Source organism: Pundamilia nyererei, unplaced genomic scaffold (assembly GCF_000239375.1).
Source record: "Pundamilia nyererei isolate P.nyererei 1_Seehausen unplaced genomic scaffold, PunNye1.0 scaffold00064, whole genome shotgun sequence".
NCBI classification, from domain to species: Eukaryota; Metazoa; Chordata; class Actinopteri; order Cichliformes; family Cichlidae; genus Pundamilia; species Pundamilia nyererei.
The window spans coordinates 944588-965329 of NW_005187465.1; the positions used below are offsets into that span (position 1 = coordinate 944588).

Sequence of the window (20742 nt, forward strand, 5' to 3'; positions counted from 1 at the left end):
CTAAACATAAAGCCAGGGCAACAATGGAATGGCTTAAAACAAAACATATCCATGTGTTAGAACGGCCCAGTCAAAGTCCAGATCTAAATCCAATCGAGAATCTGTGGCAAGATCTGAAAACTGCTGTTCACAAACGCTGTCCATCTAATCTGACTGAGCTGGAGCTGTTTTGCAAAGAAGAATGGGCAAGAATTTCAGTCTCTAGATGTGCAAAGCTGGTAGAGACAAACCCTAAAAGACTGGCAGCTGGAATTACAGCAAAAGGTGGTTCTAATAAGTAGTGACTCAGGGGGCTGAATAATTATGCACACCCCACTTTGCAGTTATTTATTTGTAAAAAATGTTTGGAATCATGTATGATTTTCGTTCCACTTCTCACGTGTACACCACTTTGTATTGGTCTTTCACGTGGAACTCCAATAAAATTGATTCATGTTTGTGGCTGTAATGTGACAAAATCTGGAAAAGTTTAAGGGAGCCGAATACTTTTGCAAGCCACTGTATAGAGAAATAAGCGGTCACTCAAGACATATATGTATAGACAAGGTTGTATATTTGTTATTGAAAGAAGCTTACCTTTTATGAGTGGTTACGAAGAACCTGTGATAAGAGACAGAATTAAGTTGTTTATACAAATGAATTAATATTATTACTGCCTTCTATGATGCTTACAGTATACCTAATAATATGTTTAGATACACAGGTCAGTCACAAAATGGCTCAACAACCTCAAAATATTGACTATGATACGGTCATATTACTGTCATAAAATGTGTGAGTACGCTAGATTGGGAAATAACAATGCACAATAATGAGCGTAATGAAATTAAACAGATGAATGACTCAGGGTTTGCTTGTTTGAAGAGTTTATGAAGACATCAGGTTTTCTTTACTTTAATCAGTCGCTTATAATTACAAAAGATCATGTAATGAAGTGCTGTTGACTTGATGTGTGTTGTTCAGACATTAAAAATAGACTCCAGGATGTGAACAAGAAAAAAAAAAAAACAGGAATATAATAATTTGGTGCTTTACGAGAATATTATAAGTAGAAATAACTAAAAACCTTAAATGTTTTCACTTTTTTAAAATTATATTTCCTTAATTTTACAGGTATCAAACTGACCTCAGTGATGATTCTAGTCTAAGCAAAGCAGAACCTTTTACCATTGGAGGGATATTATGTCCTCCATACCAAGCCACTACAAGGACATCAAAAAATGTGTCCCTTTTAACTTTTGTTATTAGTGAGTCATCATCTTTCTGTTGTACTGTACTTTTTATTGATTTAATTTTTGATTAATAGAACTCAAACGTATTGATTCTCCTCAGTCTTTTTAGCAGTTGTTCTCAGCGTCTTCGTATCTGAGGCTGTAGATTACCTGCAAGCCCTGGAGTGGTGGAGCATACTTTGTCTTTTTGTGATAGTAGCAATGATTTTTCTAATCATCCTCATCGTCTGGAGGCAACCGCAGAATACAGCAGAAGCTGCTTTCATGGTATGAAAGAAAGACAGTGAAGACTGATTAATGAAAGCATAGAAATAGAAACAGAAATTTAGCCAACCTGTGTTATCATTACATGTTTATTTATTTTTTAAGCTCCAAAGTTCTGAATTTTGGGGGGGTTTGGGTTTTTTTTTTCCTTTAATATCTTTTAACAATGCTTCTCCTCTTTTATATCCCCAGGTTCCTTTTGTCCCATTACTTCCTATTTTTAGTACCTTTGTCAATGTCCATCTAATGGCTCAGCTTGGATCAGACACTTGGATCCGCTATACAGTGTGGATGGGAGTAGGTATGTGCAGCACATTTCTGCTACAGAATACATAAAAAAGATTATACATGTGCAAAAATATCTCTTTTTATATGTGTGACCGCTACGTTTCTTTTAAAATTTTGAACAGGTTTGATCATCTACTTTTGTTATGGTGTTCGCCACAGTGTGCAGAAACAAAGGCTTGAAAATTCACACGATCGAGTCAGTATTCACAGCATCGCTGCTGCTATGGAGCAAAGCACGAAACCCGGACAAGACGTAACTGGATAAATACATAGTGTATTTAATGACATAAATTTTAAAAAGAATACCTGATTTGCATAAATCTCACAATGGTGATTGTCTCAGGAATTCACAAACTTTTATTTGGCAGCATCCAGCAATGCAAGGCTTTATGCAATACTCTGCTTTTATATTACTGTTTCTTATAAGTATTAATTAAAGGAAAGAATGAGGAAGGATTCAGCAAGTATTTCAAGTATAATCACATAGTTATTAGTATTATATAACAAAAAAAAACCCTAAAACATTTAGCTTATATATTAAATGGTAGAAAATCTAAAGAAATTTGGATTTTGTGAACAACAGAGTTTAAGATGACAATGTTTTTAGTAGAAGCGACCAGAATGGACAGAAGGACAGCTCAGGTTGAGCCATTTGGACACAAAGTCAGAGAGCCAAGATGGCCTGGACATGTGCAGAAGAGGGATGGTGGATACACTGGACAAAAGATGTTGAAGATGGAACTTCCAGGGAGGAGGAAAAAAGGAAGGCCACAGAGAGGGTTCATGGAAGGTTCATGTAGTGAAATAGGAGGACAGAAATGTATGCTAGGGACAGGGTGAGATGGAGGCAGATGATCCCCTATGCTGAGCCCTGAAGGGGGATTTTGTGATCATCCTGTCACAGTTGTTCAAAAGGAATTGTACTGACGATGCCCATTTCTTTTATGTGACAGAGTCATATTACTCACGATTCCTTCATGTTTAAATGCAATTCAACTCTTTTATTTTTCTGTACAGAATACATTGTAATGGCATGGGTGTAGTTTGTTTGCCTTGTACTTAACTGCCAATATAGCCAATACTGTGTTATTAAATGGACTTTAAAGTAATAATTTTCTATTGCCGTAAACATTTGATATGCATGAAATTAAAAAGGCATTATAAGTTTTGAATGAGATACTCTGCACTTTGACTCCTGTCTCCCTATTTTCAGTTTTTTCTTTCTTACATACCTTCCCTATGACAACCTTTGTAAACATGCCCATACACAGCCATGCTGCCTCCACGCTATGATCAAATGCCACATTTACTTACAGCACGTGATATGAGAGGAACCAATGAAATGTGTGCTTTGTTTAAGCAGGCACCGTTTTTAAAAAATGCTCTCGATAAAAACAAACAGGCCGTCTGTAGTGAAAGGCAAAAGAAGCCGTCCTCAAAAAAGAAAAATTCCACCTGCTACTCTGGAGGAGTTGTCACTGCTATTGGATACACTGCTGGAACACAGTAAAGCTGTGGGTTTGTCAGGAACTGAGAAATATCACACTAAATACACTGTATATTCACCTACATTACCCCAGTCTCTGGCATTTTTACACAACAAAGGCACACAGTTCCTTGGCCTTACAGTTCTACAGCTGCACTGTGTAAAGTGTCTAAATGCTGCAACAGTGACTGAAGAGCAGGCAGAAGCTACTGAAGGACACACAAGACTTCAGCACAAGAAGTTGGTTTCGATGGTGTGCAGGAAGAATCACAGCTTCGGTGATGCACGCTGTATTTGCCACAAGTTTGGAAACACCAGCCCAAAGTGTTGTTAATTGTGTGAGCTACCCTGAAAACTGTCTGTTACACAAACAAGATGGGGAGTGGAGCATGAAGAGGATGCATGAAAGGCCTACACCCAAAAAATTGCAGCACATCACTACAAACTGCAGGTTTGTTTATGCAGTTTTATTGTGAACACAATTTTTCTTGAACTTGAAGCATCTCACAATGTGTGACTGTTGTGGGGAGGGGTGCCTGGAGATTAAGTGTCCTTTTAAATACACAACGGACAGCATTAAGCAGGCATTGGATGCACAGGATAAAGACTTCTGCCTGGAGTCAGCTGCAAATGGACTTCACTTAAAGAGGGCGCACCCCTACTACTTACAGGTGCAAACACTTTGTCACCAGCTCCAACCACTGTGACCTCGTTGCATGGACTCAAAGAGACATGGCTGTGGTACACATCTTCCCTGATGTAGATTTCTGGGAACCACATTTGAAGAGAGCACAAGAGTTCTTCAAAAAAAAGTAAAAAAAAAAAAAAAGTGTGCCTTCCAGAACTGGTGGGAAAATATTTCTCCGAGCATAGTTCTGTTCTGAATGCCCCATAACTTTTTATTTAGGGGGTCTAGATTGATGCCTGAAGTGCATTGCCATGCAAATAATTTTCATTTACTGAATATGTACTTACTAAGTACCACTGTTTAAAAGTTGAATAAAGAAACAAACAAATTTTTGCCTGTTATTAAAACCACTTTATAGAACATCAAATCAGTTACAATGTAGAATCAATGTCGTTTATGGTTTACAACTGACAAATTTTTTTTACATAAAATATTGACAGCATTTACATAATAACACTCACTAACATTCTGTAAATTTACTGTATCTTTTGAAAAATTATAACTACATATACACAGCACAAGACTTTTAATAGTACTTAAGAGCAAGTTTCATTTTCCCTTGGTTTTACTACCACAATGGGGCACATGTTCACCAAAACGCAGCAAACCTTCACTATCTTATCCTGAAGGGCCTCCTCTTCACCCTCACATTAAAGAAGTAATCTGATTGGCATGGTGTTATGCAGCATTTTATACCTGTTGCGTAAACTACCTACAACTCGCTCGACATGAATTATTAGGTGGGCAATAGCTCTTGTATCTTCAATGTCCTTGGCATCAAGTTGACAGAAGCCTTTTGTAAATGCGGGGATCTTAACCTCTGCACACAAAGATGCTGGACAGGAAGATCAAATGTAAGGCGGAAGAGTGAGTAAAAGCATTTGGAAATGCCACGGTTTCTTTGATGCTGGCAGGAAAGCTTTTACATTGTTGAATAAGGAGAGTAAAATAGCAAAACAAGGTATTCCAGTATAATATTTTACTTTTTTGGTGTCATCCTTTAAAACATTTTTCATCCAGCTGTCTTTTTCAACTGTGATTCAAGCGTTCTGTTCTCCTCCAACAGCTGGTTTATTTCTGCTCTGCTCACAGCACACACAATCCATCGGCTGTCTTTTAGCTTCTGCATCTCTCTCTCTGTCCCATCTCCATTTTCTACATTTGTTGCTACTACCTCAGCCTCCACTCTTGGCCACAGCCTCCATCACGTGGTGATTAAGGTGTCGGTCTTCTGTCATGTCCATCTCTGGCAGCTCTTCATGTAACGTCTATGCAGGCCTCACCTTCAGACTCTGCTCCTCCATTACTAAAGCCTGTCAGATACAATGAGTGCATAAAGCAAATGTTCACCAGAAGCCCACTTAAAAGTGCATGACTCATCAAAAAGCTATGAGCTGATTACCGGACAATGAGAGCATTTTTTTATGTTGGTGGGAGTTGTATTTACCTCCGACTGCTGCTCTTTGCTGCTTCCGTCGCATTCGTCGTCTGTGACGGTCCAAGTTTGAAGCAGGGATTTCGGAGTGCCCCATGTATAGCGTTGGAACCCAGTCAGGATTTGTTTCATCCATTTCATAGGCTGGTTTGCCTGCAATTATGCTAAGTAATTAGCAACTCTATAAATACAACGCAGTCCTGCAAAATCACACATTGAGATATTTGTTCAAATTTGCTATGACTTCAGAGCGAAATAAAACGAATAGGCTATACAGAGTAATATGAACTTATTTAGAACTTACCCGAATGAAAATGTCTGGAACACACCAACAGATATCTGGGGATGGTAGAGAACTGGATATCAGCTCGTCTCACAGCTGCTATCCAGGCTATACGCCTTCTTTTGGTAACATCCGACACATGAGCTCCCTGGTTTTGCTTCCAGGTGGGGAAACAATGAAAAGACAGCCCATTTTCAAGCTTATTCCCTTGCCGGTCGTGCGATCTAACGTTACAACCCATCACACAGCAAGTACGAACCATAGCGGATATTATTCGTGTGCTTTCGCTCGCTTTGTTTGGCCTACTAAAATGGCACCTCGACCAAAACTCCTGGCCGCACCCCCTCTCACGACGTCATATTCCAAAGCCCATGCGCCATGCGAGGCCCTGTTAACCAATCAAAGGGAAGACGGCGATACACTTTAACCAATCGGCGACTCTCCCTGTGGGGAAGCGCATTGTTCAAAAACCCAAAAAGCAATCGGGTAAAGCGGCTCAGCTGGTGCTAAGAGCTCGAGACGAGGAGGGTTTGTTGAACTTATACAGTTTTACCTCAACGTTGGCTTTTGGCGATCTATCGTAAACATTAAGCTAACGAGCTTACAGGAAAACAGGCACATTTTGGACATTCCAGGAAAGTTAAAGTGAGTTTTACTTAAACGTGGGCAATACGACGTTAAACAAGATAACGTAATAGTTACAAAAATAATATTAGATTGTAACTATAACTGTTTGACGGAGTTATGTAAGTGTGCGTTAAGCTAAATGCAATATCTACGTTTTTTGTGTGCTTGTTTTTGGTTTTGAGTGACTGCACGATTTTCCCATTTAAAACCAGGAAGCAAGTCTCTTTGTTAGCATATATTGGTACTTGTAGTAGAAATCATTGTTATTAAATGTATGTTAGCTAGTATAAACATTAAAGTGACTCTGTTTAATTCACTGCAATATAGGCTCCGTTTACTACGTGCTTACTGGAGGCTAAACATGGCTACTTGCACATGTAAAGGTTCAGCACTGAGGTTTTTATTTTAGTTGCACTCAGTGCTGAGACACCTTTTGAAAGCACAAAGTCTTCTTGCTGTAACAAGCAGTGAAAGCAGTTTTTTTTTTAATGCTAAACGTGGATTTGATACTTTTTAAATGCTGCTCAGTGTAACACGAAATACCATTTGGATTAAAAAAAGGGAATGAAATTGAAAAACCGAGACTTCTAAACTCGCTCATCGTAATAGCTACAAAGACTAAGCATGACAGGACCTGCTGTAGAGCAGTTGTATTGATCAGCACTAATGCCAAACTTGTCCGGTCTGGTGAAAGCCTGGGAAATATTTCCTGTTTGACTACTTAAGCAGGTTCAATTTGGCTTTAAACAGTAAACTAGTGTTCCTTTACCTGTCAGCTTGTTTGATGACGACACACCCATGTTTAACTAATTCATAGCAATGAAATGCTTGAGCAGAGAATAACATCATTACATCATTATTACAAACAACACAGACACTTGTGTGAGTGTGTTTAGTTTTTCATCTTTTATGTTGTATATTGCTGTTTTTTTTCCAACACAAGCCTATATTATCCTTTCAAAGTGACTTGTGCACACGCCCTAAGTCAAGCCCATGTTTGAAACATTTTGTAATCCCCTTTTAATACAATTACTACATACTAATGAAAACGTGTTATCCTTGGAACAGATAGACGGGCATGGCGCTGTCTTTGTCATCTCCGTGTGGATGCCCCTCTGATGAGGAGGAGGAAATGGCTGTGTTTGAATCTACAGCAGCAGAGCACGGAGGTTTGGCCAGACCACGTCTACCAGAGATCTCTGTTATTTCCCCGGGCCTGGACACCAGGCCATCCATTACAGGGCCGGTAAGAGTTCCCAAAAAAAAAAAAAAATCATATGTCCCTCAGGTATAACAAAACATGTTCAGAACAAATCTATATGAGATTTTTTTGTGTGTGTCTATATATATAATTGATCAATATTGCCAGAGGTGTAACTGTTTTTCAAAGCCATAATTTCATACCTCGCTTTTCCTTCAGAGGAGATGAATAACAGCCCCCCCCAAAAAAGAAAGGGAGGCAGGGAAACATTCTGTTTAAACTACATCATTCTGACACATTTCCAGTTCACTTGCTATACCTCTCTGATTCTTAAACACAGCTGCTTTCTTCAGTCTGGCAGGCTTAAATAGGCATTAAAAGCCCAGATGGGTATTGCAGTAGAGCGAGATGCAATATGTAAAATTCTAAACCCTGGGATTGCAGTTTGGTGGTGTTAATATTTTTCCATTCTACCATCAAAACATTTACAAAGATGCTTGTGTGTTTAGAAAGTAGCAGTGAAATCTCAAAGCTGCGATGAAGGGGCCACCGAGAGGGTGAAGGTTTTCCTGCGCATCCGACCACTTACTGACACGGAGAGATCCAGAGGGGAAGAGCAGGTAAGACATTAAGGTCAACATTTTCGTTTCTTCTAGGATAAAAGCTTTCAATACTCTGAAACTGTACTTGAGTCTATTTTGTTTTTCTTTTAGGGTTGTGTGGCTATCCAAGACGAAGAGACCCTGCTGCTTAAAGCTCCAAATGACTCTCAGAACATGAGAGCAGCAGAACGAGGCATCACTCCGAGTATTCACAAGTTCAGTTTCACGAAGGTAGGAGAGTCGTATGTGTAGCTCCTCTTTACTTAAACATACTGTTTCCAAAACTGAAAACTCATTCAGAAAAAAACTGTAGTAATCACGTAATAATATTTTCAGAGAAGAACTTGAAGAAAATGAGAATGCTGGAGTGAAACAGACCAGTGAAGATGTTTTTTTTTTTTTCTTTAAATTTCCCCTTAGATATTTGGTCCTGAGACAGCGCAGCAACAGTTTTATGAGAGCACAATGAAAGCGATGATAAACGATGTGCTTCGAGGAGAAAATAGACTTCTCTACACTTATGGTGTAACCAATTCTGGAAAGACATACACCATTCAGGGTGAGTTATTTTCTGTTCTGCAGATATTACTTGGACACATAAATCCCAGGGTTAATTATGAGGTTTGTTCGTTATGTAATCGCACAACATAAACCATGCTTGTCAAACCTTGGCCTGCAGGCAGCAGTCGAGAGGCAGGCCTGCTGCCCCGGGCTTTAGTGTCCCTGTTTAGGAAACTGCAGGGCCGTCTGTACGGTGGCATGAACCTGAAGCCTGTCTTGTACCAGGATGTGAGGCAGCTCAGTGCCAATGAGGTCAAGGCAGAGGAAATCCGCAGAAACTCTCTGCTCAAAGAGGTAAACAGAAATATGACTTTTAAAGGCCTTACAGCATTACTCTGGAACACATTGTAGCAACAAGGTGAACTTTAGGATGCATTTGGACATTGTGGTGCTCCAAACGTATGTTACTACACTTTGGTATATTTGGCATATTCTTTTCCTTGCAGACTGCTACTTGGTTAAATGTTTTCCTGCAGATGAATTATGCATCTTCTGATTCTCCTTCCTCTTGTGGATTTCAGGATGGGAATTCTCGTTGCACTGGCACCACCACAATCTGGGATAGTGGCATCGGAGGACTGTCTGCTACCACTACCTTTGGCACTCAGCTGGAAGGTGAGGATTTTCATTCCTAAATGGAGTCAATTTTCTGCCAAACGCACCACATGCTGTATTTGGAGTAGAATAGTTGGTGTTTGATGAGTACACAGCACTGTTTACAATATAAGAAGTCAACATCAGCGTTGTTTGTGCAGCACATACCAATTTCCAGTTTAAACACTGCTTTCTTTATATTAAAATCATTACTGCCTTAAAAAACAAAAACAAACATGTGACTTTTAATTTGCCTCTGCAGACACGGACAGTGTTTGTCTGGAGCCGGACAGCCTGTCGCACAGCGGAGGGGAAGATCTCGAGGAAGGAGTGCAGTTTTCAATCTGGGTGTCCTTTTATGAAATCTACAACGAGTTCCTGTACGACCTACTGGACGCCTCGCCCTCCCTGCAGCCCCGGAAGAGAGTCACATTGCGGCTAAGCGACGACAAGCAGGGCAACCCCTACGTGAAAGGTAACAGTGGCTCATTCACAGGAATGGAGTTAAAACTAGATCAAAGTATGTTGGCCTGAACTTCCTGAGGCTCATTCCCATCAGGCAGCCGCTCTCATCTGATGTATGTTACGCTTCATCAGGCAGGAAATGATGTTTAAAAACTGTAAATTGCTTCTTTCATTTTCCCCCTGCCTTTTCCTCAACTCTACCTGCAGTCTTTGTAGACTTTGTTTGTGGGAGTGCAACAACACACCACTATGAATGAGTGCATGAATAAAGAACTGTGCAAAAGATGGTCACGACTTTGAACACTACGTTAGCTTAATTCATGTGTTTCCTGCATAACAGCATGTGTAACTACTGCTGCAGCTCCTTCACGTGCACCACATTGTGCTTCTTCCTGTTGTATCAGACCTGACCTGGATCCAGATCCGCAGCGCCGAGGAAGCCTGGAGGATTCTGAGAGTTGGGCGTCGCAACCAAAGCTTCGCCAGCACTCACCTCAACCAGAACTCCAGTCGCAGGTAGGAGCATGTTAAATGACGTGTTTACCTATTGAAACCTTAATTTGAGTTACACTTGTGGACACTCTGATCATAAACGTATCACTTACACAGCCACAGCATCTTTTCCCTCCGTGTCCTGCACGTCCACCCTGGAGCAAATTCAGGCCAGGCCACGCACATCAGCGAGTAAGTTGGCTTTTAATTACCCAGTCTTGATTTCAGTTTCGGGTCATTTTAACTTATATTGATTAGAGTTTGTAAAGGTGATAATGTAAGTCTGTCTCCTTTTTAGGCTGACCGTGTGTGATTTGGCTGGGTCCGAACGCTGTAAAGATCAGCGTAATGGTGAGAGGATGAAGGAGGCCAACAACATTAACACCTCCCTCCTAACACTGGGGCGCTGCATTGCTGCCCTGAGGCACAACCAGGGCAATAAGTACGTTTTAAAATGTTTAGGTGGTGTAGTAAATTAGAGAAATGGTTGAAACAGATCATCTTGTGGAGCTTTTTACTGCTTTTCTGCTCTCAAGATCGAAAATGCTAAATTGCTATAAATTTTCTTCACATCAGCTTCTGCAGTAATTAAATTATTGATCCGCTAATTTATGGCGTGTGGATTTCCTGCACTAAATCAACTTTTACAGCTTTTAGGGCGTTTTTGTTTTTTGCTATTGTACATATAAAGATTTAATGACCAAATGGGTTTTAATATGTTTTCCTACTGCATCAACAGGTCACGGCCTCCTCAAGTGGTGCCTTTCAGGGACAGTAAGCTGACCCGTGTCCTGCAGGGTTTCTTCTGTGGGCGAGGAACCTCCACCATGGTGGTCAACATCAATCCATGTGCATCCATCTATGACGAGACCCTCCAGGCCCTCAAATTCTCTGCTATTGCTACCCAAGTAAGAAACTCATTTGTACACGAGTACCTGAGTGGCTGGTTTAGTTTTGCGTCCTGTGTGAGATCAATCAAATGTGCCGTTTCTCTTCTTTAAGCTCGTCCACGGCCCGTCCACGAAGACCAGAGTGGCCTACATCTTGTCTTTACTTCGTGATCCAACAGGAAATGGTAACGACAGCACGGTGATGGAGGAGGAAGAGGATGAGAGTGATGTCGACGATGGAGATATCACCATGTTAGATACTAAGGTAACATCCTCTGCTTTTTATGTAACACCTAAATATTAAGCACTTTTATTTCACTGACAAAATAAATCAACCTTTTATTTTGAAACACTACTTAAACCAAGTAACCGTAACATCTTAAATGTGTCAAAAACTGTCAAAACTCTATTGTTCTAACAGCCGACTGTTCTACATTAAGGCTTTGCTGCAGGCCATTGATGTTCTGAAGAGAGAGGTGCAGCGCCAGCGGGAAGAGAAAGAAGTCCTAGAAGCAAATGTGAGAGAGCAGGTGGTCTCTGAGATGATGGAGGTCATCTCTAGAATGCAAGATGGTTTCAGGTGTGTGTGGGTGCTTGTTTGAATCTGAAATGCCAATTTAAAGGCTTTTTTTTTTGTAATACTTTTTAGTGGTAAGGAGCAGTAGGCACATCTAATAGTGTTTTCTTGGCAGGGATTTGGGAGAAATGTGTTGTTTAACTGTTTTCGTAATGACTACATATAGCAACATTTTATATCTTCTCACCCTGTAGTGAGACACTGGATGCTGAGAGGGCGCTCATTGAAGAGAGGTATGAAGACAAGATAAATAGCCTGCAGAAACACCTGAAGAAATTCTACACCCAGGAGCTGAAGGTCAGTTAATGACTTGAAAGTTTGTAATGCTTTGCATTCTTTGCAAATTAAGCATTCACAACTGTTTGCGATGCTCTCGCTGAATCTCTACCAAATTTATTTCCGTTCTCCCAGGAACGTGATCAGGAGATTGAAGCTCTGTCTGCTGCTCTTGAGGAAAAAAAGAAGGCAAATGAAGCAGCCCCCATGACGGCGCCACCTGGAGACTCTGAGGGCCCTCGCCGCTCTCAGCGCGTCAGTACGCAGAATGAGCTCGGCAGACTGCGCACTGAACTCGACCAGTGCCGCACTGAGCTGTGCACCAAGACTCAAGGTACAGTCTGACTGGAAGATTTCTGATTATATGCACAAGGATATTGTTCATGATGGCTGACTGGTTTGTTCTGTTTGTCTGTGCAGAGGTGACAAAGCTTAAGATGCATCTAGAAGTGCCAGGTAGTGCTGGCACTCTCACCTCTGCTGCTGACCGCAAGCTGGAGGAGGGTCAGCGGGTCAGTACATGTTCTACACAAACTCACTGCTGCATGCGAGTCTCTGGACTGTTTGAAAGATTAAAATTTGTATGTGTGTATATATTTCTTGTTTTTTTACAACAGAACCTGCGTCAGCTGCGCCTCAATCTGCAGAGGCTGGGGGTGGACCTGCAGTCTGGTGAAAGAGCCTGCTGTCGCAACACAGGAGGGGAGAGGCTGCGCCACGCTTTAACAGCTGCAGATGAGACTTTAGCCAAACAGGTAGAGTCAAGCAATGTGCAGTGTGCAATTTGCACATTCAGTTTTACTTGTAAACTAAGATTTTCTTTAAATTATTTAACAGGGTGCTCAGCCCTCTGTGTTCTGCAACAGCTGAGAAAGTATTGAACACATTTTGCAAACTGCATGTTAAATTTCCATCAGTGCAGAGTTTAAAAGCGCTTTTTCCTCCTAGTTAGAAGCAGCTTGTGAGGATAAAATGCATGAACTCTTTAAAAAAAACAACAACAAAAAAAACCCTGCATTATATTATGAGCAGTTCTCATTTTAAACTGTCGTTTTCTTCTCCTAACTCACTTGCACCGGCAGATTTTAAACTAAAACAAGGTTTCTAACATCTGCACAAAGCTGTCAATGAGCTAGAGCATGTTTAGCTGTTGCTTTTTGCCTCACCTTCTGAAACTAAACAGCCCTCCCTTCCCTCTCTGCTCCTGTCTAACCTCACCCCCTGTCAACTGACTTCTTCTTCTCAGGGCCAGATCCTTATGGAGCTCCAGAACGACCTGATGCTGGTCAAAGCCGACTTGAGGCGGAAAGCGCAGACCCTGGCCCAAACACAGTCCCTCCCTCCCCAGCTGCCCCCGTCTGGCTTTGCTGCCCCCAGCATGCCGGGCTCCTGCAAAAGGAGAGGCTGTGGCGCCGGCGCACCGAGCGACCCCGAAAACCGTCCGCCGCAAAAACGACAGTTTTTCCAGTCTCTGTTCCCATCTCGCACCCCAACACGTAAATACAACACCCGTGCTGCCGAGGATGCAAATCTGACCCCCTCCTCAAGGATTTTGCGGTCCCGTCAGCCATCTCCACCTCCTAGTCCGGTCGTCACCCCTCGTAATCTCAGGGGGAAGTACTGAGCTTTAAAGCAAACTAAGTTGCTGTTGTCTTTATAATATTTTTTTTATGTTTTTCTACTTTAACTATATTATTGGCATCAACTGAACTGTTAATGCTTTAAGCTGAGGTAAAGCTGTTTAGTGACTGTATGGTTAAAATAGTGCATGTGTGTTAATCAACCTGCTCTGCCTCTGCAACTCCACTTTGTGCCTTTGTGCTGTACTCTCCCTCCACCACTCAATATAAATCCTACAAACACATTTGAGCAGCCTGAATATAATCATGCTTTAAAACTGTAGTAAATTATTTTACCCTTTCCAGTCAGTCCCTGCAAAGACTGCTGTAAACTATTTACACATAAACCGTACCGATGAGCAATGAAGTGAGAAGTCAAATTCCCATTTGTATGCTCTGTGCTGTAAACTTTAGACTGTGTGTGTGTGTTCGTTCATTCATATATACATGTTAATCTTGTCTGTTTGCTCTTGAACATTTTATTTGGGATTCTTTTTGTAGTATTGCACTATTGACCATTAAACCTTACCAAAAACAAGAAATGGGTATTTACTGTATGCGATGCTGCACCGTGCATACTGACCTGTCCAGTGCTTACTGCAGGTACGCTGATTGTTTTCACATTTCCAGCAAAGACAATGTCATGGGCTGGACAAAAATGGTCAGGATTGCTAGTTTTACAAAAACAAATGCAGTTTATTATGTAAATTCCAACGCAGCCCTCGTCAAGATAACCTTCAGAGCAGTTTCATGTCACAAGATAGGTAAATTGTCCATATTTTTTTTTTAAGCCAATGAAGAAGAGAGTTGGTGTCAGGGTGTAAATGAGATGAGATTCAGGGGAGACACCCTCCTGACTGGAGTGTTGTTGTTTGAGAGTGGTGCAAACAGGTCTGCTGAAGGCGTCTCGATTTGATCTCTGACCTGTGAGATCTGCCGCAACAGAGCCTTTCCTTCCTCACGTGCCTGCAAGACGAGGCATGACCGATCAGTACCGACCACACAACAGCAACTAAAACAAGATGCTCAAATCGTGCAGGAACACTTACGTCATTGTAGTCACAACAGCGCTGAGCGCAAAGGGATGCCTCATCATAGAGCTTGTTCTTGAAATAGTACTGGCCCAGGTACCGCAGGGCTGTGCTCACCTCAGCATGCTCCAGTTGTTCCTGACAAGACTTAGTTTGGTTAGAACTATATTCCTTTATATTAATGCAACACATGACCTGGAGCACAAGTGGGAAAAACAGAGCCAGAGGGCTGGAACCTCCAGCCACCGATGTCATCATCTTAATTGTTCCCATTTGGCTAATTAACACACAAGTAAAACAGCAGAAAATGAACTGATGCAATGATGCATTTCTGTATTTCATTGGTATTTAAGTCTGTTTTTGCTTGCAGAGATAACTCAATCTGCTGGCTTTGGTCCTGGGGGGGCAACAGCTAATTTTGGAGGCCTTCTAATAATTTAACCAATACTTGGGTCAAGATTTTCATTGCTCTGGACATTATTTATTAATACACACAAAGTATTAAAAGCTAAATTGTTGCAGAACAATAGCTAAGTTATGTTAGTCATGTGACACGTTCCTCTACACAGGCTTCACTTGCATGCAACTGAAGCCTGTCCAAATGTTCAAAACACTGGCAACAGTTTCTCTATATTAAAGAATCGGTTTATAGAAATCACCTAGATAACAGCATAATTGGATTTCCTTCATATTTATGATCATGTATTGTAAGGGTAATGCTGGATTTTGATGACGGCTGAACAGTTGTCTGGAGTCAATATTTACAACATAAAACATTGTGTTAAATCAGTTGCCTGCGCAGCGGTGATAATCAGACAGACACTGTGTGGATGTAGGCTAAAGTTGATATAGCATTTAAAGGAATTATTTTATTTAATGAACCTTTTCACTGTAAACCAGACAGTTTAAAAAAGTGAAATGCCCTTTTCAAGATCTGGCCTTTGTTTACCGTCTAAAACTCTGTCTGGTCCCCAGGAAAAGAAACATGCTGGCCCATTTTTGTTTGTAGTAGATAAAATGAAACCCATTAATGATTGCCGATTCCAAATCCACACGCATTAATAGACTGGATCTAAAGCCCCTTCAGTTTGGGAAGAAACATGAAAGGATGCTGCATTCAGTGACGCTGGGAGACAAAACCTGGATTACAGTTTACCAAGTCATCTTTGCTTGCCAGTCAGGCTCTATCACATGAAACAAATTAATAATAATGCATAATAACTAATACATAATAATAGCAAGCTGAAGCATCGTGATCTCACTTGAAAGAGCAAATCATCGCAATCCTAGACCCTGAGAATATGAGTGTCAGAGCTTAATTTAAAGTGCTTACCCCACAAGAGAAAATGTCTTGAATGTAAAGCATGTAACACTGGGCAGCATCGTCAGACTCATTCAGCTGTTCGTGGAGCCTGACAAAAATAACAAACAACCAGAAAAATAAATATATAAAAAAGGAAAATAAATATCGAGCAGCAGATCAGAGCCTCGTTTCTTCAGAGCACTGTTGTTCAGCTCAATATAGTGATAAACACTTACTTTGCCAGTTTGAGCAGAGCCATTTTCTCTACATCTCCGACAGAATATGCTCTCCAGTAGCACTTCACAAAAATAAATCCATGACACAAGTTAGAATCAAGCCAAAAGCTTTGGAACTGACTACAAAAACTACTGTTAATTACTGGCAATGGGTAGATGTGTACCTTCTTGGCTTCGGCTTGCTGTGACAGTTTTTCGTAGCTTTCACCCAGTGCAACCAACATGCGAGAGTCATTCGGCCTGAGAAAAAAAAACCAACAAGTGTTTATATATATATATGTGTATAAGTTTTCTTCCAAAAACCGTCCATTCTTTATAACAGCAGCATGAAATATCATCTGCTTAGCTTAAGTCCAAACCTGAGCTGGTGAGCCTTTCGATAATAGTACAAACAGTAAAAGGGCATCTTGAGGATCTCGTATGTCTGACCAAGACCATACCAGGCACGGTAGTCTCGCTTATTCACCTCAATGGCATGTCTGAGGAAGAAAAAGGACACGAGACTAAAATCATAAATCCGTTTAAACCTCCAGACCTGTGTCACCTGATAATAAATACATCCTGATGATGCAGATGCTGAGCGCGACAATGAGATATCCAGACTGACCTGTAGGCTTGAATGGCAGCTGAAGTGTTTTTCATTTCCATGTACTCGTGTCCCATGAGTGTCCAGGCGCCGAGACAGCGAGGGTTCAGTTTGAGGGCCCGCTGGAAGTAGAGAGCTGCTTTCTCATGCTGAGAGCGTAAGCTGTAATAGTTACCTGTGGATCAGACACACGACTTACTGCAGTACAGGAAACACTAGTTTTCTTTTATATATTATGGATTACATGTACATAATGAACGATCCATTTGTTTTAAAACTAGCATAAGTAACGTCCTCTTGCAGCCGGTGACCTCTAATCTCATTAGTTCAATGCTTACCGATAACGCAGCACGTCTCCACTCTGTACTTGTCAATCTCCACCAGGTTGTGGGCCAAATAGCTCAACTCTGGCTTCATGCTCTGTGGAAACATGATTACAATCAGCAACACTACAAAATTTCAGTTATGATACTGACTTTCCTATTTTCTACAATTTTTTTTCCTTTGACCCCTCACTGAAATAATACAGAAACTGGCCCCCATGTCTTTGTGCAAACCACATCAGTCATACTGATTATTGACTAATGTTCTTCAGATCTCACATTGCAATTGGCATACACTTACTTTGACATAAAGCAGATTTGAGAATGTGTCCATGTTGTCGATACGATACGGATCCTGCTCCCTCAGCTCATTGAACAGAGCCAAAGCTTGATCAATATCTGAAAGAAGGGGAGACAGCGTGCTGTAAGACTAGGCCCGCTTACATGCCATTCATCAGAAATTCAAAATTTCCACTGAAAAAGTAGAGAAAAAAAACAAACCTCTGATATTGTGGTAGGCCACAGCAATCTGTGAGATGATGTAGGTACTTTTCGAAAAGCCAGCCTCTATTAGGTTCTGGTATTTTTGCAATGCTTCTTTGATCATCTGCAGCTCTGTGTACATGTGGGCCATGAAGAAGTCTTTAATCCAGCAGTCTGGCAGAGACAGTGACTTCAGCTGAGGGGAAGCAGTAGAAGCAGACAGAGTCACTTCAAGGTGAAATATTTCTGAACATTTACTGAATATGTGGACCCTGTATTTTAAAATTATTTTTAAAAAAGGACAGATTTTTTAATTGAAACTGTTGCTGTGGATTTGGCGAGTTAGCTTATGGAAATAAATGCTATCAGTTTCCACAGTTTCTGTGTGTCAGAACATAAGGCTTGTTACCATTTCAATATTGGTGACAAGGTTACTGAGCTCCAGCCATGCGCCCCAGTGCAGTGGAAGTGCATGTATTCCCTCAACAAACACGTCCACGGCCTCTTTCGGAAGATCCAGCTTTCTTAGAACCACCCCATACCTGTGTGTTCACACAGACACAAACATGATATCATCTGTAAGTAATCCACTGTATACGTCTGCATAATGGCAGTAATGTGTTTCACTATGGAGGAGCAATCTTACAGATAGAGGGTGAAGCCGTCCAACTCTCCTGCAGTATGCTTCTTACTGAGCTCGACCCTTAGCTCGCGCAAAGCTTCATTGCGCACCTGACCCTTCTCCAGAGGGCCTAAAACACAGAAAATATATAAATAAGCTATAAAGACGAATACAATTCCTCATTTTTATCTTTCATGGGTCTAAAAGAAGAATTCCTCACCCAGGCTGTCCACAGTCTCATCATCCTTCTTTTTCTCGCCCGACTGAAAAAAAGAAAAAACAGAAGGACAATGACAAAATGTGTTACAAATGCAACGATCAAAGTAAAATCGGGCTTCCTATGAAATAAAAAGGAAGGATCAAAAGGACGTGGGCATGCTCGACATCTACAGAATCTTACCAGATAGCGAGAATACATATAGAGGAAATAAGCTTTCTGACTGCGACAGCCTTTCAGAAAGTAAGCAGCACGATCATATTCTTTCAGGTCAAAGTATGATTTGGCCAGTGTAAGTGCATCCAGGTCTTGTGCATCTTCCTGCATGATGACAAATAAGAGCCATTTGAATAACATCATTAAGTTATTACAAGATCATCTTAAGATCTACATTGCAAGAACTGTCAACAGGGGGCAATATACACATGTGAAAAATAATATTCTGCCACCTGCCAGAAAATCTGTCTGTCTTTATTGTCTTTTAATTCTTATCAAACTTTAGATAAATTCCAGATCATTATTTATTCATATTATATTATAGTATGGAAATTATCACCACACCCATATCCACATATCCTAAACGATCAAAATTAAAGACAAACACATTTTGAAAAGATTATGTGCGCAGACAAATCTTGATATAGCCAATTCCTGTTCTACACACCTGTTAACTAAACAGTAAAACATCAGCGTTCCCACAATGCCACTGAGTGACTTCTTCCTTTATCACAATAGACACTGGCACTGGGGTTTATTTGGAGATTCTACACAACATCCTTCAAGTGTATACACAAACACGCAAGTGTCATTAATGAAAATACAACAAATACGGCACTTTAATTACTAATTGCTATTTCAATCCATTTTAGTAAATGTACTAACCTTTTAACACCCAGTTAAAATCTCGATTATACTCCAGTTGCATTAAAACTCACTGATGAGCCTAGAGTTCAATTTTCTTGCACAACCAGGGTGTCGATTTCTCTATGAAAATAATACTCCAGGGAGGTTTGCACGACATCGGACCGGTTTGTGCAAAACCTTAAGCACTCTGGATCTGCAGTTCACTTGCACTAGTATTTCTGGAGGAGTCCAAACATAAAACTAGACCTGAGCCATAAAGCATTAAGGGTTGTCCTCCACAAGACGGGAGTCATGCCACAGGTAACATATCAGATTCCAATGTAATGTAGTAATAATGGAGCTATAAAACACGTGTTTACAAGTGACAATTTTGCACCGTTTCACAGACACGAATGAAGAACTGGAACAAACTGTACTGCATGTGAAAGAACGAAGAAATAAGAAAAAGAAACATCAGTAACAACTGAAACCCAGAAGGGTCCTCAGTCATGACAGTTTTACAAACCTCTGTTAAAGGGGATGTTGGTGGCAGTTCATCCTTTGGCAGAGGTTCCAAAGCAAATGCCAATTCAGAAGCCCTAAAATGTAAAGGAACAACCGCAATTTTAATCTTAACACCTAAGTGCAACATTTAGCATTAGATTTCTTCCTCATCTGACATCAGTTCGTTTATTTCCATTCATCTAAACTCCCCAGTTTTAATTTACTGATCAAAAACAACTGACTAGAGAGACGACCTGAACCAAGTTATGCCTCAGGCACAGGCAACACTGACGTTACACATAGTGGACTTTGTCAACACAACTAGTAAATCTACATATACGGTCTGCTTATGTTTAAGGTGACACTGACAGCAAAGTTAACGGCAATAAACAGCTAGCTAATACAGAGACTGATTTTTTTTTTATCAGTGCTAACGCAGCTAACACGTAACTAGACGTCAACGCTTACTGTAAAGAGCAAAAAGACAGCCGGCTAATGGCACGTTATTCACTGGGAGTCTCACCACTTTGCGCTGTGTAAAAGTCCTCTTTCTTTGCAAAGCGATATCACCGATATTAGCTGTTTTTTGATTTGTACCAGATCCACAAACTCACTACAGAGAGCCGCCATTTTCATATTTTACCAAGCAAGTACGCTATTGGTGGAAGTTTCAAAGAGGCTGTCCCTCTTCCTCTTCCGCTTTTCCTCCAAAATAAAACCCTCTCTGTCAATATTCCGTCTCAAAACTAGTAAAAAGGTAAAAACTTGGTAAAAAGGAAAGTACACCCTCGTTCATTTCTAAGATTTTGCATAAAAGGACTGTAACAGTTGCTATCGTAATGCAGTGTATCACCGCATGGCGGCGCCTCCTGTCTCACGACTGGTGTCACCCCCTTTTTGTTCTTCTTCGCACTCCTCCTGTAATGGATGCTCCCGTGTATACGCGGACTAGTGTGCTCTTTAGTAATGTGTGGTAGAGGTAGCACTTTTATTTTTGATATTGTAAATAAATGA

General features: G+C 40.9%; 3 protein-coding genes across 3 annotated transcripts in view; 2 read left to right on the forward strand and 1 right to left on the reverse strand.

Moving 5' to 3' along the window:
• The window catches only part of LOC102202414 (cationic amino acid transporter 2), a 6951-nt gene extending 4902 nt beyond the window's left edge, over positions 1 to 2049 (forward strand). The window contains exons 8-11 of the mRNA XM_013911431.1: positions 1114 to 1247; positions 1333 to 1499; positions 1689 to 1797; positions 1907 to 2049. Of these exons, the coding sequence (XP_013766885.1) occupies positions 1114 to 1247; positions 1333 to 1499; positions 1689 to 1797; positions 1907 to 2049 (553 nt within the window). The remainder of the gene's footprint in view (positions 1 to 1113; positions 1248 to 1332; positions 1500 to 1688; positions 1798 to 1906) is intronic.
• Positions 2050 to 6112: 4063 nt separating this feature from the next.
• kif20a (kinesin family member 20A) lies at positions 6113 to 14118 on the forward strand. Its single transcript, XM_005735436.1, has 19 exons — positions 6113 to 6321; positions 7372 to 7549; positions 8014 to 8124; positions 8218 to 8337; positions 8527 to 8665; positions 8786 to 8961; positions 9189 to 9282; positions 9524 to 9736; positions 10131 to 10242; positions 10336 to 10410; positions 10517 to 10660; positions 10958 to 11126; positions 11221 to 11373; positions 11549 to 11688; positions 11880 to 11982; positions 12097 to 12295; positions 12382 to 12473; positions 12579 to 12716; positions 13208 to 14118. Exons 2-19 carry the CDS (start codon positions 7382 to 7384, stop codon positions 13583 to 13585), a joined length of 2724 nt encoding a protein of 907 aa, XP_005735493.1. The 5' UTR covers positions 6113 to 6321; positions 7372 to 7381; the 3' UTR covers positions 13586 to 14118.
• A 134-nt stretch (positions 14119 to 14252) lies between these two features.
• Positions 14253 to 20439, reverse strand: cdc23 (CDC23 (cell division cycle 23, yeast, homolog)). Its single transcript, XM_005735437.2, has 16 exons — positions 20252 to 20439; positions 19751 to 19823; positions 18565 to 18702; positions 18385 to 18427; positions 18189 to 18294; positions 17952 to 18084; positions 17561 to 17738; positions 17361 to 17458; positions 17075 to 17156; positions 16758 to 16911; positions 16510 to 16629; positions 16315 to 16390; positions 16151 to 16212; positions 15945 to 16023; positions 14630 to 14749; positions 14253 to 14546 (listed from the first exon to the last, which is right to left on the reverse strand). The coding sequence occupies exons 1-16, from the start codon at positions 20362 to 20364 to the stop codon at positions 14394 to 14396; spliced, it is 1728 nt and encodes a 575-aa protein (XP_005735494.1). The 5' UTR covers positions 20365 to 20439; the 3' UTR covers positions 14253 to 14393.
• Positions 20440 to 20742: the final 303 nt, after the last annotated feature.